Below are 16741 nucleotides of genomic sequence, written 5' to 3'. Positions count from 1 at the left end.
AGGGCGGCAAACCAGTCCTGTGGATTTAAAATAGGGATTATGGCAGCTTAACGTTGTCATTTTGAATCGTTGTTTTCTGAGATATTTGTTCAGACGACGGAGGTCTAGGATAGGACGCCAGCCTCCGGACCTTTTCTGGGTGAGGAAATAGTGAGAGTAAAAGCCCCTGTTCCTGAAGTTCTTCGGAACTGGCTCTATGGCACCCAGAGAGAGAAGGCGGTCGACCTCTAGTCTGAGGAGGGTCTCGTGAGAGGGGTCCCTGAAGAGGGACGGGGTGGGAGGGGTGGTTGGTGGGATGGCTATGAGAGGGATAGGATAGCCGAACTCAACAATCGAGGACCCATTTGTCCGTGGTGATTGTTGCCCATTGATGTAGAAAGGGTCTTAGACGGTAGTGGAATAGCTGGATTGAACGATTCACGGTGCTGCCTGTGGCTGTGTGCTCGCCCTCGACCAACACATCAAATCTGCTGCTTGCTGGAAGGCATGTTCGTTCTGCTGTTCGGGTTTCGGCATCATTGAGGCCTCTGGCGAGAACGCTGGTTGTCGAAGGGCCTCTGTTGTTGGTGCTGCTGTTGCCATTGGTGTCTAATGTAGGGGTAATCATATCTGCGCTGATATGGTGAGTACCGTCGTCTCTTAAAGGGGGGCATGTACATCCCCAGAGTTCGCAGGGTTGTCCGAGAGTCTTTAGAGGAGTGCAGGATTGCATCCATGGTCTCTGCAAAGAGCTTATCCTTGTCGAAGGGTAAGTCCTCGACTTTTGTCTGTAGTTCCTTTGGAACTCCTGCCGCTTGAAGGAAAGAAGCTCTACGCATAACAATAGCCGTAGCAGTAGAGCGAGCAGCAGTATCAGCCACGTCCATGGCCATCTGGAGGGACGTTCTCACTGATGTGTAGCCCTCTTGGATGACTGATCTCAGGATCGATCTTTTTGAATCAGGGAGATGATCCATGAGAGGAGTGAGGCGTGAAATTGTGTCAAAGGAATGATTGGAAAGATGCGCCGAGTAATTGGCGATTCTGAGGAGTAAAGTCGCTGAGGTGTATACCTTTCTGCCCAGGACGTCAAGCCTCCTTACGTCTTTATCAGAGCTCTGGTGTTTGAGGTGAGGGGCTCTAGATCTCTGCTGAGCTGCATCAACTACCAAAGAGTTAGGCTGTGAATGGGCGAAGAGGAATTCCATGCCCTTTGGTGGCACAAAATATTTCTTGTCGGCTCTTTTGTTGGTGGGAAGGGCCGACGCTGGAGCATGCCACACTTCGTCAGCCAGTTCCAGGATGCCTTCGTCGAGAGGGATGGCGAGGCGTGAACTGTGTCACGGTTGGAGATTCCTAAAAAGCTTGTGTTGCTTATCTTTGAGCTCTTGTAGGGGAATCTCCTGGGTAATCGATACCCACTTAAATAATTCTTGGAATTGACGGAGGTCGTCTGGGAGGAGAGCTGTCGTCTGGGTTCACTGCATCCTCCGGAGGAGATGAGACTGGAATGGAAGACCCCGAGGCATGGTGCACGAAGGGAGTATGTTCCGGCTCTGAAGAGTAGTGAGATGGTGATGGCGCATGATGCGGAGGAGTAAGGGGAGCCGGGGTTGGAGAGCGCCTGTGTGCAGCGTAGTTGGAGATGGATCGTGGTCGGTAAGAATACTGGCTATGGGAATGTCGAGAGGTGCAGTCATCGCGATGGTAGGCACCATGACGCGGCGAACGGTCATCATTGAAGCTGGAGCGGCTGCCGTACCGATAATGGTACGGGGAGCAGGGCGAGCAGGAGCGGAGGTGTGATGCCCTGGAGGAGGCAGGAGAGGCAGAGAGATGTCTGTACTGGTGCCTGCGATGGGGAGATGCAGCAGCCAGAAACGGGGAGGGCAGTCTCACGAGGAGAGCGGCACCGATGAGAGGACCGGCGTGGGGATCGCAGCGCCAGCAGAGGAGAGGACGGTGCTGGGGAGAAGAAGCAGGAGCGGGAGCAGCTGCGGTGGCGTGAGGAATAGAAAGCAGCAGCAGCAGGGCTCCAGAGTGATTGAACTGTGGCATGTGCTGAAGCGCTAGCCGCTGATTACTCGGCTCCTGGTGTGGTGGAGCAGTGTGGTCCGGCGCCGTGTGGTCCGGCACCGCGCGGTGACTCGAAGGTGGTGCCGGGGCAGGTGTCAGGGCCAGTGCCATGATCGGGTCCGGGGCTGCTCTCGGCGCCGGCTCAACGCTCGGCGCCAGAGGAGGAGGCAGCGACTGAACTGAAGCCGGCTGGGGAGCCGACGTCTTTGCAGGCTCCCGTGGCCGCTTAGACTTTGAAGCCGCTGAGGCAGGGGGACATGGCTTTGGAATGCCAGAGGTCCCCGGTGTCTGTGCCTGGCTGTCCCTGCCATTAAAGGCAGCTGGCAGGGATCTTGCTGGGGACAATGCCATTTTCTTCTGCAGTTCCACAGTAGGGGAGGAAGCCCGGCGCTTAAGAGGCTGCTGATTCAAGTCAGCTTGCTGTGGCTGCAGGGCTGTATCAAAGAGGAGCATACGGAGGCACCTCTCCCTGTCTTTCCTGGCTCTGGAGGTGAGCCTTAAGCAATGGTGACACTTTTGGGGGATGTGAGACTCCCCCAGGCAACGAATACACTCTGCATGGTAGCTGACATTTGTCAGGAGCCCACTGCTTCTTATCTCTTGTTGGTTTTGAACAGTAGGTGATTGTTAAGGCTGATAGCCTGGTAACGGCTCTGGCCAGCTATCTTTTGTTCTTGTTATCTTAACAGTCTGTCTTTTTTTTTTTTTAGGTGAAGGAGCTCTATAAGGAGGAGCTGACAGGAGAACAGCTGAGAGGCGGGAGGTAAGAGCGGTCTCAGCTTTCACTCCCGATAGTTCTTGTTTGTCCTTCCTCTCTTGAAAGAAAAGTTTTTTGTTTTTTTTTTACTTTATGGGGAGAGAGGGAGGAAAAGGAGATTTTATATATAGAAAGGGAGAACTGGAAGCTGTCTAGCTCTGTGGAGAGAGGAGCGCGGTTACAGGCGTCTGCAGCCTGAGGCGGTGAAGAGGAACTGGCGGAGGGGCCGGACCGCGCGACAGAAAGAGCACGAAAGCCACGAGCCTGCGGCACATGCATGGTCTGGCCAGACACTGCTAATGACAAGTCTCCGTCTGTGGCGCCGGGGCAAGCCCAGCACCCATAGTAGAGCACCCGCGGGGACATCCCCGAAGAAGAACTATCTGTGCAATTCATTCCATGCAGAAGTATTGGAATGTAATTTCTATAACAGTTTAAAGCACCATTTTTCCCCTTTTAGAAGCATGAAAAAACCTATTTCGTTCAAAATGTTTTACTGTTTTTGTGAATTTCTGAGGAACCACACACTAACTCAATAGTTCTCAACCAACAGCCCAATTAGCACATAGCTGCAGCCCACAGCTGCAGCTGTGTACTAAGAAATATTCAAAATGTGCTAGTCTGGTCTGTCAGGGGGTGGGACTGGCTGAAGAGGAAACAGCCTCAAGCAGCCATACCAGGGAGCTTCTGCCAGGCCTATGAGTGCTACAGGGGAGAGGGAGAGTGGGTCTTGGCGAGGGGGGAGGGGGAGTTCCAGCCAATCAGAGGGCGGGGGATGCTGGGCAGCATAGGCCACCCTCATTTTATTAGTGCTCCACTCCTGTCTCCACACAAAAAAGGTCCTGGCTGCCATCCCCATATGGTGGGGGCTCAGCTCCTGGCCCCATTCTGTGGAGAGGTCTCTAGGTGGGGGTTGCTGACATAGGTGTCTGGGTGAGTGTCTTTGGGCAGGGGAAACTGGTCATAGGGAATCAGGGGATGCAGGTCAGGGGGCCAGCTTGGTGTGTGATCTAGGTCTCCCCTTAAAGGGAAGGGGCTGGCTGGCAGCACAGGGCTGGGCGTGCCAGTGTGCGTCTGGCACGCTGAATCTCAACCTGCAGTCTACAACAGTAAGTAGGCTGAGAACCACTGCACTAGTTACTGTACCGTGAACACCATTATTATTTTATTACTGTCCATTTGAATAGCTCCCACTCTTGACCTCCCTTGCTTACAGCCGGACCCCGAGTTACGAACAAGTTACGGACCAAACACTTGGCCGTAACTCGAATTGTTCATAAGTCGGACCCCATTCATTTACATGCGACCGCACTGTTCGTAAGCGCGGGTCGCATTCGTAACTCAGGGACTGCCTTTACGACCGCTTAATTGGAGGTTTGGTCATAAGTGTGAACGGTCGTAAATCGACCGTTCTTTACTCAGGGACCGGCTGTATTTACCTACTCACTTGTTACACAGAGAACTAACTGCTGTGTCTTTTTCATAATTCATCGGGATGTGTCAACAAGCAACTTTGTTTAACATATCAACAAACACACAAGTACAAAGTCTCTTCAGTTCCAAGTTTCAAGTATGAGAAAACCATGCAGTGAGCTCAGTATGCTCTTCCCATACAAATATGAAGGGCCATCAAATGGAGACTAAGTTTTAACATTAAAATAAAAGGTTTAATCATGACTTCATAAGCTTTTCTTAGTACATGATCAAACAGCTACAGTACATATTAAGTTACGGTAGAAAAGGAAGGAAGAGAATAAAAGTATCATTGTATTCCATCAGCTTGTCAATTCATAATGGTGCTACCTTGTCATACAATTCAGAATGGAGATCTCCAATCTGTCTCCCATCCAGTTCAGAGAGAGTGATGAAATTCACCAGCGGCTCTGGGATGAAGGATTCTAGTGTCTGCTTCAGCCACCTTGATCTCAGACTATCATACTCATTACAGTGAAAATGACCTAAACAGAAAATACCTAGAATCAGTGCTCTTTAATAAATATAAGCAGTTAAAATTATGGACGCTTCAGCATTTCCCTGGAATTATCAGAGATCATAACATGGATTTATGTTACTGCGCATTTTAGAACATTAATGCATTTTTATAATCCTAGTAAAATTTCAACATGCTCCTAAAAGGTGATCCATGCATATTTAGTAATAAATACTTACAGAAGTGAAGGACTTTCACAGGAAAACAAACTTAAAAAGGTAACTCATATTCAAAGAGCAGTGGTCTGAATATTTTCTGAGCTCTTTCTACAGTTATTAGAAGAACCTGTACATCATTTTTTTAAATTCATTTCAAGCTTGGTCTTCACCTTGTGTTCCCAAACCAAGCATTTGAACTCCTCACCCACCAGAAGTTGTAACTTTTTAGTTACATTTGCTCTTTTCACCTCTGTCACTACAGCCATGGCAATTATTCATTTAGATTAAACTTTGCTGTTGCTTGGATCGCTGCCTGTAGCCAGCATCTCATTTTCCTCTAGATAATCACTATTCCCACTCATTTTCTTTTCCTTTTTACTTCCTCATAGCACCACAAGAACCACAGCAGGCTATGCCTATGTATACCACAGCACTCACTCTCTCCTGATTGAAGTCATCCCCCTAAAGCTTATTCATTTCCTTTGACAATAATCTGGTCCCCTTACTCCCTGGCACAGATACTTCCTTCTCCAAAGATTCTCCCTCTGCTTAATAAACTTGGGCCCATCCCTTTTATGCACCAGCTACACACCCTGAGATTGCTCTTTCTTCTTTTCCAGTCAAACTTTTGCAATTAACATGACATTATTACAAAGATGTAAATATCTGACAGGTGGAAAAAGTGTTTTCCTGTGCTAAGAACTCTGTGATTCATTTACAGCTGTAGTAACGTGCTTGGCGGCAGTACATGAAACTCTGCATTCTAGAGAGGAAGAAAAAAGCAGCACCACTCTGTTTGATTTTTCAATCTGAATTCATCTGAGATCCATTTACATTTTAATATATTCAGGTTTTGTCCTAATATTAGGAAAAACTGATTCCTCAAAATTCTGATTTCAACACTCTCAATCTTCTCAGTATCATGTCCTTTTTAAACTGAATGTTAATCTCATAAAAGACACAAATATGCCTTCAAGTAACTTTGATAACTGCATCTGAACCTGATTTCTGTATCTTAATTGGCATAACAATATTATACGTTACCTGGCCAGGCACACTGCAGCATAGCTATTGATTTACCACCTGGAGCAGCACACATATCCAAAACTCTTTCTCCATTCTTTATTTCCAATGCCAGAACTGAGAGAAGGGACGCAGCATTCAGCAGATAATATTCCTTTAGTTTACCAATCTGGTGTTTTTGTGCAGGGAATCTTTCAGGAGTTCTATTGATGTAACACTTTAATGACTGTGGAATATAAGGCAAGGTTTCCCGAAAGAGACTATGATACCCCTTCAAATGCAAGGTGTTCTCCAGTTCAGAAGAATAGCTGAATTTATTAAGCAGGACAGCATATTGCCAGCACAATGGAGATGTAAGCACATCCCTAGAGATTTAAAAAAAGAAAAACAAAGAAGTTATATTTAATAAGGGACAGGTTGCAGTTAAATTTACATAATGTAGCAAGTCCTTCATCTCAGGGAATTAGAACAGCTAGATTTTGTGCCTCCTATCCCCCCATTATATTTGTGTCTGTGTCCACAGGTTAATTATAAATTATGTAATGAAGTATCTCCTTCTATAGTTTTAAATGTGTGACTTTTCAATTTCATGAAATATCCCTTTGTTCTCATGTCAAGGGAAAGGGGAAGTAGTAACACTGTTTACTGCCATCATTTTTTAAATACAGAAATTCAAGAGCATAGAGAAACCGTGAACTCATAAAACACAGAAACGTAAAACCCAGTGTTGCTCCCAATTAATCTTTCACCTTGCTTTTTTCAATCAACTCTTCATGTATTCTTTAATACGGCGAGACACCCAGATGCGCCGCGGTCCCGCCGCCCGCATCCTCCGGGGCGAGAAAAGCTGCTCCACGTCTCCCTGGTCTGCTGGGGGGGGGGGGGGGGGAGAACCCCCCCAGCAGACCAGGGAGATGCGGAGCAAAGCCACGCAGCAAGCGGGCAGCGGGACAGCCCAGACGTGCCGCTGCTGTCCCGCTGCCGGTGTCCTCCGAGGCTTTGCTCCCCGTCTCTCTGGTCTGCTGGGGGGAGCCCCCCACAGCAGACCAGGGAGACGCGGAGCAAAGCCGCAGAGTACGTGGGCAGCGGGACAGCCCAGACGCGCCGCGGCTGTCCCGCTGCCCGTGTGCTCCGCGGCTTTGGTCCGCGTCTCCCTGGTCTGCTGGGGGGGACTGCCCCCCAGCAGCGCAGGGAGATGCAGAGCAAAGCCGCGGAGGATGCGGGCGGGACCGCGGCACGTCTCGGCGGTCCCGCCACCCGCGTCTCCCTGGTCTACTGGGGGGGAGGGGGTGCAACTAGTGCACCTCCCCCCACCAGCAGACCAGGCTTTTCTCGCCGACGACACCTGGGGTAGAGCAGCTGGGGCGCTGCTGGGCTGGTCCCGCAGCGCCGCTCCTCGGCGCTACTGGACCAACCCAGCAGCACCCCAGCTGCTCTGCCCCAGGCGTCCCCAAGTCAGCCACTGCTGAAACTCACCAGCAGCTGACTACAGGAAGCCCGAGGCAGAGTTGCTCTGCCCTGGGCTTCCTGGAATCAGTCGCTGATCAGTTTCAGCAGCAGCTGACTTGGGGACACCTGGGGTAGAGCAGCTGGGGTGCTGCCGGGTTGGTCCCCGCAGCGCTGAGGTGCGGTGCGGCGCTGCAGGGACCTACCCGGCAGCGCCCCAGCTGCTCTGTCCTAGGCGTCCAAATTCAGCCGCTGTTGAAACTGATCAGGGGCTGATTCCAGGAAGCCCAGGACAGAGCAACTCTGCCTCGGGCTTCCTGTAGTCAGCTGCTGGTCAGTTTCAGCAGCAGCTGAATCTGGACGCCAGTTCCGACTTACATACAAAGTCAACTTAAGAACAAACCTACAGTCCCTATCTTGTACGTAACCCGGGGACTGCCTGTAATCACTGTGTAATAGTGTGGCTCTCAGAAATAAAAGCTATTTTGTTCCATACTAAAACTTGTCACACAGTAAAAGGCCTCTACAAATAATGAAATTTTCATTTCTGAAATCGGTGTGTGTGTGGGAGGGGGGAGTGGACAGTCTGAGAAAGAGTATAATGCTTTTGATTTTCACTGAAAAGGCAACAGTGTTTGCTGATTTGGGATCCTTTTTGCATACCTGTGGGGAAAAATACCCCAGTGTTTTGTTAGCATTTCCATTTTGGGACACATAAGTTACACCATGGACTTGTCTGATAGATATAAACTAACCGAACCCATAAAACTAAAAAGTGATTCCAAGCTAGAAATGGATTTAAGAACACACTACATGAGCACCAAATTAAATACATTTCATCTAACACTGATAACCACCTTTCATGAAGCCTTCTGGAAAACAGCGAAGAAAAAGTAAACATTATAATAGGAATTTGAGTGTATAACGGTGTAAGTAAACAGTATTTAACATGATACAAAGGCAGCAACACAGGATGGCAGCCAGCTCCCAGGGAGCCAGATGCAGGTGTGTGTAACCGCTGGTTACACGTTTACACAATTACCCATGTTTCAACATCCCTACATTATATATGTTTTTAATGCTAGGGCAAATTACCAGATTCAAATCTGTTTATTGGGTTCCCATATTTTCTTTGAAAACTGTTAAAAACAATTCAGAAGGCACTGTGGGTTGTTTTTTTTAAACAATTTGACTAGCCTATTCAGATAGAGACAAAAAGGGTTAGAAGTGCTTAAAAATAAAGTGTTTGATAATAGCCTCTGACTTACTCTAAAATAGTTTGCTGCAACTATCCCATCACGGTTTGGTCCTGTCCACACAGTCCAGAAAACCATCTAATGGGAAGTATATTTGAATTATGTTTTACCATCCTAGCAATTTGGAAAATGATGTTATTTTAATCAGACACAGCATAGAAAAGGATCCAGGAAAATAAATATGGCAAATGACAAATCAAGTCTGATATGCAATTGGAATGATTCCTCTTTTATACTGGTGAGTGTTTCTGAAGTTATTTTTACCTTTTTTTGGTCACTGTTTCTGATATAATTATTATTTCCTCGCTTTTCAATACTTTGCTACAGGATATATAAAGTATGACACTCAATGATGCACCTCCCCTCCTCGGATAACACCAAGGGGTTTCTTGAGGCCAAATCCTGGTGCTATTGGAATCAAAGCAAAGTCCTTTTGACTTCAGACAGACAATGCCCCACCAAAAATGAAAAGATAAAATTCCATGTTAATAAGAAGAAGGATCCTGTCACCAAAACTTTCTCTATATCGGGCAATTAGATCTTTCCTGTACATTCCCTCCTTTCCCAGATGCTTAACTAGAGTTAACAGTGACAGTACTCACCTATCATTTCATACTGGTATCCTAATTTTATACTTAAAATAATAGAAGCACAATTTCCAGTCTGCTTGCGTTCTATATAGTTCTTGGTAGTTAAGAGGTAATGAAAAGAGAAAAAATAACCTGACTGTGCTCCAGGCCTCTCCCAGCTCCTTCATGTATTGCTTCTCAAAGTGATCCAAAACAACTTGGCAGATCTGCTTTTGATGCTTCCCTTCTGAATCCAGCTTAGAGGAAGGGGGGGAAATTGCCATAAAAAGCTATTAGCCAAAGATTGCTGTACACCAGATTTTAAGAAGATGTGTTTGGATTAATCATGACATTCAGTTATCACGCTGATGGCTTTGGGTGTTCTTGTTTAAAGGGCTGGCAACGGGTATTTTGGAGCCCTTGGTAAAGTATGAGATATGAATCCCATCTTCTTTTAACCTGTGAACAAATCGTCCAAACAGTATGTTCAGGATGCTCCCTCCCGGCAGCTGCCAAATACATTAAAAGGAACCTCGGGAGCCAACATATTAGGAACAAAACACGCAAACCATCATTACAGAGATTATATCCCTCCAAAATCAGCACCCCGGCCCAGGAACACCTCTTTACGTATCTAACTAAAAGACAGAAGTTAAACTTCATCCTTGTGCGAGCTATATAGCAGCGCTGGGGAACCAAAGGCCTGGGGGAGGCATGCTCTCAGCACAGTGCTAGGAGACAAGACAATGGAAGCTTGAAAACACAGAGCAGCCCCATCTCCCGGGTCCCACCCAACCCTACTATCCAGGTGCTGGTGGTGCTGATGGTTTCGGAGGCTTTTCCTTGCATGGTTGTGTCTGGCAGGGGAGACAACCAACAACTTCCCCAGACTGCTGCATCTAGTCACAGGGACAGTCATAGGGCTGGCCCTGAGCAGCAATGGCTGAGGGCTTCTCTTCACTCTCAGCTCCACTGGTGGCTGCCTGCCAGTGATGGGGGCAGGCGGACACCAGCTGAAAGGAGCAGGCAATGGGCAGGAGGGTGGAGGGAGTGGAAGCGGTCAAGGAGTGGGGAGTACAGGGAGCTGTCAGGTGGGAACAGGGGCAGAGAAAAGCCCAGGCTGGCCAAGAAGTGTGAGAAGATGAAGAGAACCAGCGGAGGTGTGTGGGGCAGGGATGTTAAATTTAGATTAATCAACTAATCAAATAGTTGATTAAATTTGCATCAACTATTTCATTAGTCAATAAGGGCGCCTCCTCCTTTGAAATGTAGCAAGAGCCCCACCAGCTCTTGCTACATTTCAAAGGAAGATGTGTATGGGGAGCACAGAGCCAGCGGGGGACTCAAGCAGTCCCCCCACTGGCCCCGCTCTTGCTATATTTCATAGGCAGAAGCGCTGCTAATTCTCTACTGTGTCCCTGCGTCCACCCCCCCATCTCCGATGGAGACAGTGCTGGGGGAACCGGCTGTTAAGTAGGGTTCCCCCCAGCACCGGCTCCTGCTCCTCCCTTACTGCCGCTCTCTGATAGAGGCAGCAAGGGAGGAGGGACAACCAGCTGAATCACTAACAGACTATCCGATAAGCATATGCTTATCAGATAGTTGACTAGTCACTTATATCCCTAGTGTGCGGTGGAATAATTGTGTGCCTGAGAGGCTATTTATTTACACTAGATAGAACTGTACTTATTTCTGGCAATGATGCAATTATATTTATATGCACTGTATGTTTTGAAGGAAAAAAATCTAAGGTTTTTTTCCTTCAGAAATACAGTGCACATGTGGGACTAATAAGTACAGAGAAAAAATTACTTGTATATTAAATTTTGTATAAAATCAGGGTGGCACACAACATATGGACCTCCACAACATCACTTTTATTATGTTACTTTTCAGGTTAGAAATACACTGTGGCTGTGTCTAGACTGGCAAGTTTTTCCGGAAAATCAGCAGCTTTTCTGGAAAACCTTGCCAGCTGTCTACACTGGCTGCTTGAATTTCCGGAAAAGCACTGACGATCTCATGTAAGATCGTCATTGCTTTTCCGGAAATACTATGCTGCTCCCGTTCAGGCAGAAGTCTTTTTCCTAAAGACTTTTGCGCAAAAGGACCAGTGTAGACAGCACAGTACTGTTTTCCGCAAAAAAGCCCCGATCGCGAAAATGGTGCTTTTGCAGGAAAGTGTCCTGCCAATCTAGACGCGCTTTTCCGAAAATGCTTTTAACAGAAAACTTTTCCGTTAAAAGCATTTCCGGAAAATCATGCCAGTGTAGACGTAGCCTTTAAGTACCCAATGAAAAGCTAAGCACAACAGCCCTGAAGTATATAACAAGGAAAATTAAGTTTCAGATGGATAGCCATCTTAGTCTGTTGCAGCAAAAACAAGGAGTCCTGATGCATCTGACGAAGTGGTCTGCAGCCCATGAAAGCTTATTCCCAAATACGTTTGTTAGTCTTTAAAGTGCCATAGGATTCTTCATTGTTTTTAAGGAAAATAAAAGCAAATTATTTAAAATAATTGGCTCCTGTTTGCAAATGCTTTGTCAAGCCACTGGGTTGACTTTAGATGCTATAATTTAGAAGCTAATTCCACGCAAAGTGGCCCGATCCACAGGAATCTGTGGATTGAACTACTTCTTCATCTGCCAGTTCTGTGGCATTAAGGTTAGAGGTTAAGGCCCCAATCCTGCAAAGAAAACCATGTGTGTGAACCTCTGGGCCTACACACAACCCCTGAAGTGGAGTGAGATCAATATCAGAGCTGGTTGGAGTATTTCTAACAGCATAGAGTGAAGACTAAAGAAAAAATCAAGGCCACATTTTCTATTTTCTGGACAACTATTAAAAAGGGGGAGAAGAAGAAGAGAACTAGATAAATTCTGTTTGTACGAAAACTAATACTTACGGACATTATAAATAATCAAAATTACATACCAAAACAGTCCCCAGCTTTACAAATCTTTCAATTTAAAAGTACACAAATTGGTATAATTTACTGTCACTAATTTCTGCTGATTATGTTCTTGTACTTCACTCATCTTCAGTTCTGCCAACCCCAAGGATTAAAAAATTGTAAATCAAGGCTCTCCAAAACCATAAAATTGTCTTTAAAAAAACATGAACTACTGGTTTCAAGTAGCTTTTTCCTCCAACTTCACTACATCTTTCTCAGGGCTTGTCTACACTAGGCATGTAAAATTTCAATTAATTGGCTAATCGAATAGTCAATGCAATCTGAACTGACTATTCAATTAGTCGATAAGGGCACAGCTGCCTTTAAGTGTAGCCACAGCCCCACAGCTATTGCTACATTTCAAAGGCGGAAGCGCTGTGGGGAGTATGAGGGCAGCGAAGAACCCCACTGGCCCTGAGCTCCCTGTGGTGTTCCAAGGCGGCAGTGAGTCTGGGCTTCACGCGACGGTGCCGCTTTGAAATGCCTCATGCAGCGCTGCCACTTTGAAGCACTTCCTCCTCATCCCCTCCTTGCTGCCTCTTTCTGATAGGCTGTGTCTAGACTGCAGGGTTTTTTCAAAAGAAAGTAGCCTTTTTTCAAAAAAACTTCACCTGCGTCTAGACTGCAGCCGGGTTCTTTCAAAATTAAATTGAAAAAAAAAAAAAACATATTTTCGATGGCGGTAATCCTCATTTCACAAGGAATAATGCCTTTTTTCAAAAGTGTTCTTTCGAAAAAAGGCATTCTTGAATGCAAACAGGGCTTTTTTGAAACAGAGCATCCAGAATACCTGGGTGCTCTCTTTCAAAAAAGCGGCTTGCTTTTTCTAAAGAGGTTGCAGTCTAGATGCCCTCTTTCGAAAGAGGCTTGTAGTCTAGATGTAGTCATAGAGGCAGCAAGTGGGAGAGGGGGCGGGAAGATAATTAGTTGACTAGCATGTCGACTATCGAATAAGTATTTGCTTATCAGATAGTCGACTAGTTGCTCATACTCCTAGTCTTCCATATGGGTAAATGTCAGCATACCTTTAACAATGTAACTATACCACTATCACTTTCTGTGTGGGGAGTTACACTATTAAATGGGTGGATTGTATGCAACTTTAACTGTGCATTTTGTGTAACTGTAGTCTTTAAGCCATGATCTGAGGATTTCAGTAACTCAACCAAAAATGAAAGGTCTATTACAGGAATGGGTGGGTCAAGTTCTGTGGTTTGCAATTATAGGTGGTCAAACTTAGGATGAACATCAAAATTTTAGCAAGGGCATAGGGGGCAGTGCACCTCCCCAGTGTTAGGAGTCACTTATGCCTTAAAACGTGGCATCCATCACATTAGCCACACGTGGTCAGTTGAGTGGGGCTAGTTGTCTTGAACAATGTGGCTAGCTGGTCGAGTGTGCCTAGTTCACGATAGCAGTAGCCACTATAGTGGCAACTGCTTCAGAACTGGTTGGACACCCCCTCCTTAAAACTTAACTCTGTAATTATAGCAATATAATCATACCAGTAACAGCAGGGGTGGGAACCTTTTTTGGGGCAGGAGCTGCTGACCCACAGAAAAATCAGTCAGGGGCCACTCACAAGTGAGAAGCAAAAAACCTACAAACCCTCAGTGATGTGGCCCCGGATTGAGAAGAAGAAACACACTCCCCACAATCCCCTCTTCTGCTAGGCTGGGGCGCTCTAGTGACTTTGTGCTCCAACCCTGCAGTGGAGTGCCAGGCAGACTGGAGTGCCAGTGTGGGCTCCCCAATGCTGCCGGGGGAGAGGCCCTGAGCCTTGTTAGCCGGATCCAGGCAAGCCAGGGGCCGCATCCGTGTTTCCCACTCACCATATAGCGGAGTCCTTGCCCTCTCTCGGTATGCCCACCCCAGACTAGTCCCAATAGTAAGGAACCACTGCCCATTTGGGAGGGGCTCCCATGCTAAAGAAAGATCCCTGCCCCCCCGCACACAGGTGCACTTAAGGCGATGGGAACAGGAGAGGGCGCTCTCACTTCACCAGTCACGTAGAGGAGGGATCCCCGGGGAAAGCCCGCAGTGCTGTGCCCGGCTCCCCTCTCGCGTCCACTAGTATCTCGGGGGGGGGGGGGGCTTTTTTCAACGTGATTCTTCCCCCCCCCCCGCCCAGCCCATCGCTTCCGTTCAGTGTCTCAGCCACTCGCCGCTGCGTTGCAGGGAGGCGCCCCAGGCCCCTCCTGCGCTCAGCCTGACATCCCCGCAGCAGGGGGGCAGGCGGGGGGGGCTCTTTCCCTACGGCGAGGAGGCCGAGTCCCTCCCACTCTCCTGGCTGCTGGTGCACACGCCGGCGCGCCCTGCACAGCAGCTGCCCTGAGCCAGGCCGGCGGGTCCCTTGGCTCCTCCGGCGGCGCAAAACCCACCCGCCACTCACCTGCTCCCGGGCCGGGAAAGGGCCCCCCCGCAGCCCGCAGGAGGCAGCGAGCGGGCGGCGCAGCCGGGCTGGGGCGCGCTGCAGCCACATGGCCCAGGGGGCGCCGGGTCCCGGCTGCGCGCAGCGGCCCGGGAAGGGGCAGTCGGCGCGTGTGCAATGCAAGGCCTGGGCGGGGCTCCCAGGGCCGGAGCGGAGCTAGCTTCAGCTCCTCCTCCTGCCTGGCTGGGAGGCAGCCGAGGGGCGCTGTGCGTTAAGGGGTAGCACGGTGCTGCCCAGGCGCTTGAGCAGCGTAGCCCGCCCCTTGCAGCCACAGGTGGGCGCCCAGTCTCGGCGCTTCATCCCTAGCCCTGTTACTCTGCATTGCTTGCAAGCAGGGCTGGCCCACAACATTTTGGCACTAGAAGCAGGGAGCGCAAATGACGACCCCATGTTGCACCAGCAGCAGACACAATTTTCTACACTCTGGGTCCTAATGGTGTCCTCCCCCCACAGTCTGGCATCTGAGGCAGCTGCCTCACCTCATGGTAAGGCCAGCCCTGCTTGCAAGAAGCACTCTCTCACACTTCCAGTAGGTCAAAATCATTCCATCGTTTTCACGACGCAGAATTCCCCACCAGGATACAAACACTTCTCCCCCATCAACATCAATTAGCCCATCTCCCACCAAAGATCAGCTACCCTCTTCCTGAGCCAGGATGTTTCCTCCACAGTGCCTGCAATCTTGCCTCCCCTGCCCTGTGCTCCTAAAAACACATCGGGATATGGCTCTCACTGCCTGAACAGTTTCATTTGTACCTGCTTCTATCAGTGACAGATGATCCTTTTAGGAACAGAGTCCCCTCAACCACAGTCGTGGTTGTTAGGGGTGTGTAATAGTAACCTGAGTGCTCTAGCTTTATAGCAGTCACACAAAAAAATAAGTGGCCACTAATTTCCTAAATGGAAATGGTGTAACCTACAACCAGTAATGGCAAAGGTGAAGAAAAGTGGGGAGGGGAAGATTTTCTCTCAGACAATCAGAACAAGTAAAGTTCCTAGCCCTTAGTGGTTTCTGGCCTCACACTACTGTTCACCTTCCACTATGCAATTGAGCAGCAGACACAAAATAAAAGCAAACAGTACAGTGCTGTGTTAAACCAGGAACAAAGGATAAGTAGCATTGGTCTTTCACACAGTAAAGTTTCAAAGCTGTATTGTCAACATTCAGTTGTAAACATTTGAAAGAACCATAACATCTTGTTCAGAGTTATAAACATTTGAAAGTTACAAACAACTTCCATTCCCAATACGTTTGTAATTCTGACTACTGCATATATGAAAACAAGTGCTGGTTACAGATAAACATTTACCAGACAATCCAAGATGCTTTTAGTGTGCTGATAATTCTAGGCTAGTCCAGCCTCAGAACAAATAACCAAGCAACAAAAACAGGCAAGATGGAAATACTAAATAGCATAGTATAGTACTTGGCCTTCAACATTTATTACTTTTGCAATGAAATCCTTTATTTTCATTAGAGGGGCTAGCTTTTTAAAAAAACCTTGTTTGCTTCAAAATACTTTCACCAAATTTAAAAGCTAGTATTAGTCAAGCAAAGCTCCAGACAAAGAGCCAGAAGTCAAAATAAAGCTTTATACATACATATTCTTAAATATCAACTGCAAAAGGACTAGGGATTTATTTTTTAAAGGCCAACTGAATGTGGATAAGATACTGAATGTGGATAAAAATAGTGATGGTGAAACATACAAAGCCATATTCTCAACAGTGTATATCCATTAAAGCCAGTAATTGATGCCAGAACAGAATTTTACCTCCTGTTTACCTTACTGATAAAACAAACTCCATAAAGCTTTTGAAGGAACCATCTCATTACACTTGGGCCATCTGAAGAAGTGGGCTGTGCCCATGAAAGCTCATGATATCATCTACATGTTTTGTTAGTCTTTAAAGTGCTACCAGACTATTTTTTTTTAAGTTTATCCTCTACAGACTAACTCGGCTAGCCCCCAAAACTTTTCATCTCATCAACTTTTATCAGTGCATTACGGCATGGTACTGTGGCAGAAACCCTGAAGTTTGCAGCACAGTTCTCAAAATGTAAGAAAAGCAATTTGGTTAAAATATATTACTTTTACTTTT

At 47.4% G+C, this 16741-nt stretch overlaps 1 protein-coding gene across 2 annotated transcripts in view; it reads right to left on the bottom strand.

Moving 5' to 3' along the window:
* NSUN3 (NOP2/Sun RNA methyltransferase 3) overlaps positions 1-14779 on the bottom strand; it is a 39880-nt gene extending 25101 nt beyond the window's left edge. The window contains exons 1-4 of one of the 2 annotated variants that reach the window (XM_075908911.2): positions 14600-14779; positions 9408-9511; positions 6005-6348; positions 4616-4770 (exon numbers count right to left, since the gene is read on the bottom strand). In XM_075908911.2, the coding sequence (XP_075765026.2) occupies positions 4616-4770; positions 6005-6348; positions 9408-9511; positions 14600-14689 (693 nt within the window). In that variant the 5' untranslated portion in view covers positions 14690-14779. Of the gene's footprint in view, positions 1-4615; positions 4771-6004; positions 6349-9407; positions 9714-14599 lie in introns of both variants that reach the window. The other variant, XM_075908917.2, reaches the window with a different exon arrangement.
* Between the last annotated feature and the right edge of the window lie 1962 nt (positions 14780-16741).

This window comes from Pelodiscus sinensis, chromosome 1, assembly GCF_052426305.1.
Source record: "Pelodiscus sinensis isolate ZL-2025 chromosome 1, ASM5242630v1, whole genome shotgun sequence".
In the NCBI taxonomy this organism is placed as follows: domain Eukaryota; kingdom Metazoa; phylum Chordata; order Testudines; family Trionychidae; genus Pelodiscus; species Pelodiscus sinensis.
This window is presented reverse-complemented; position numbering and strand designations above follow the sequence as displayed.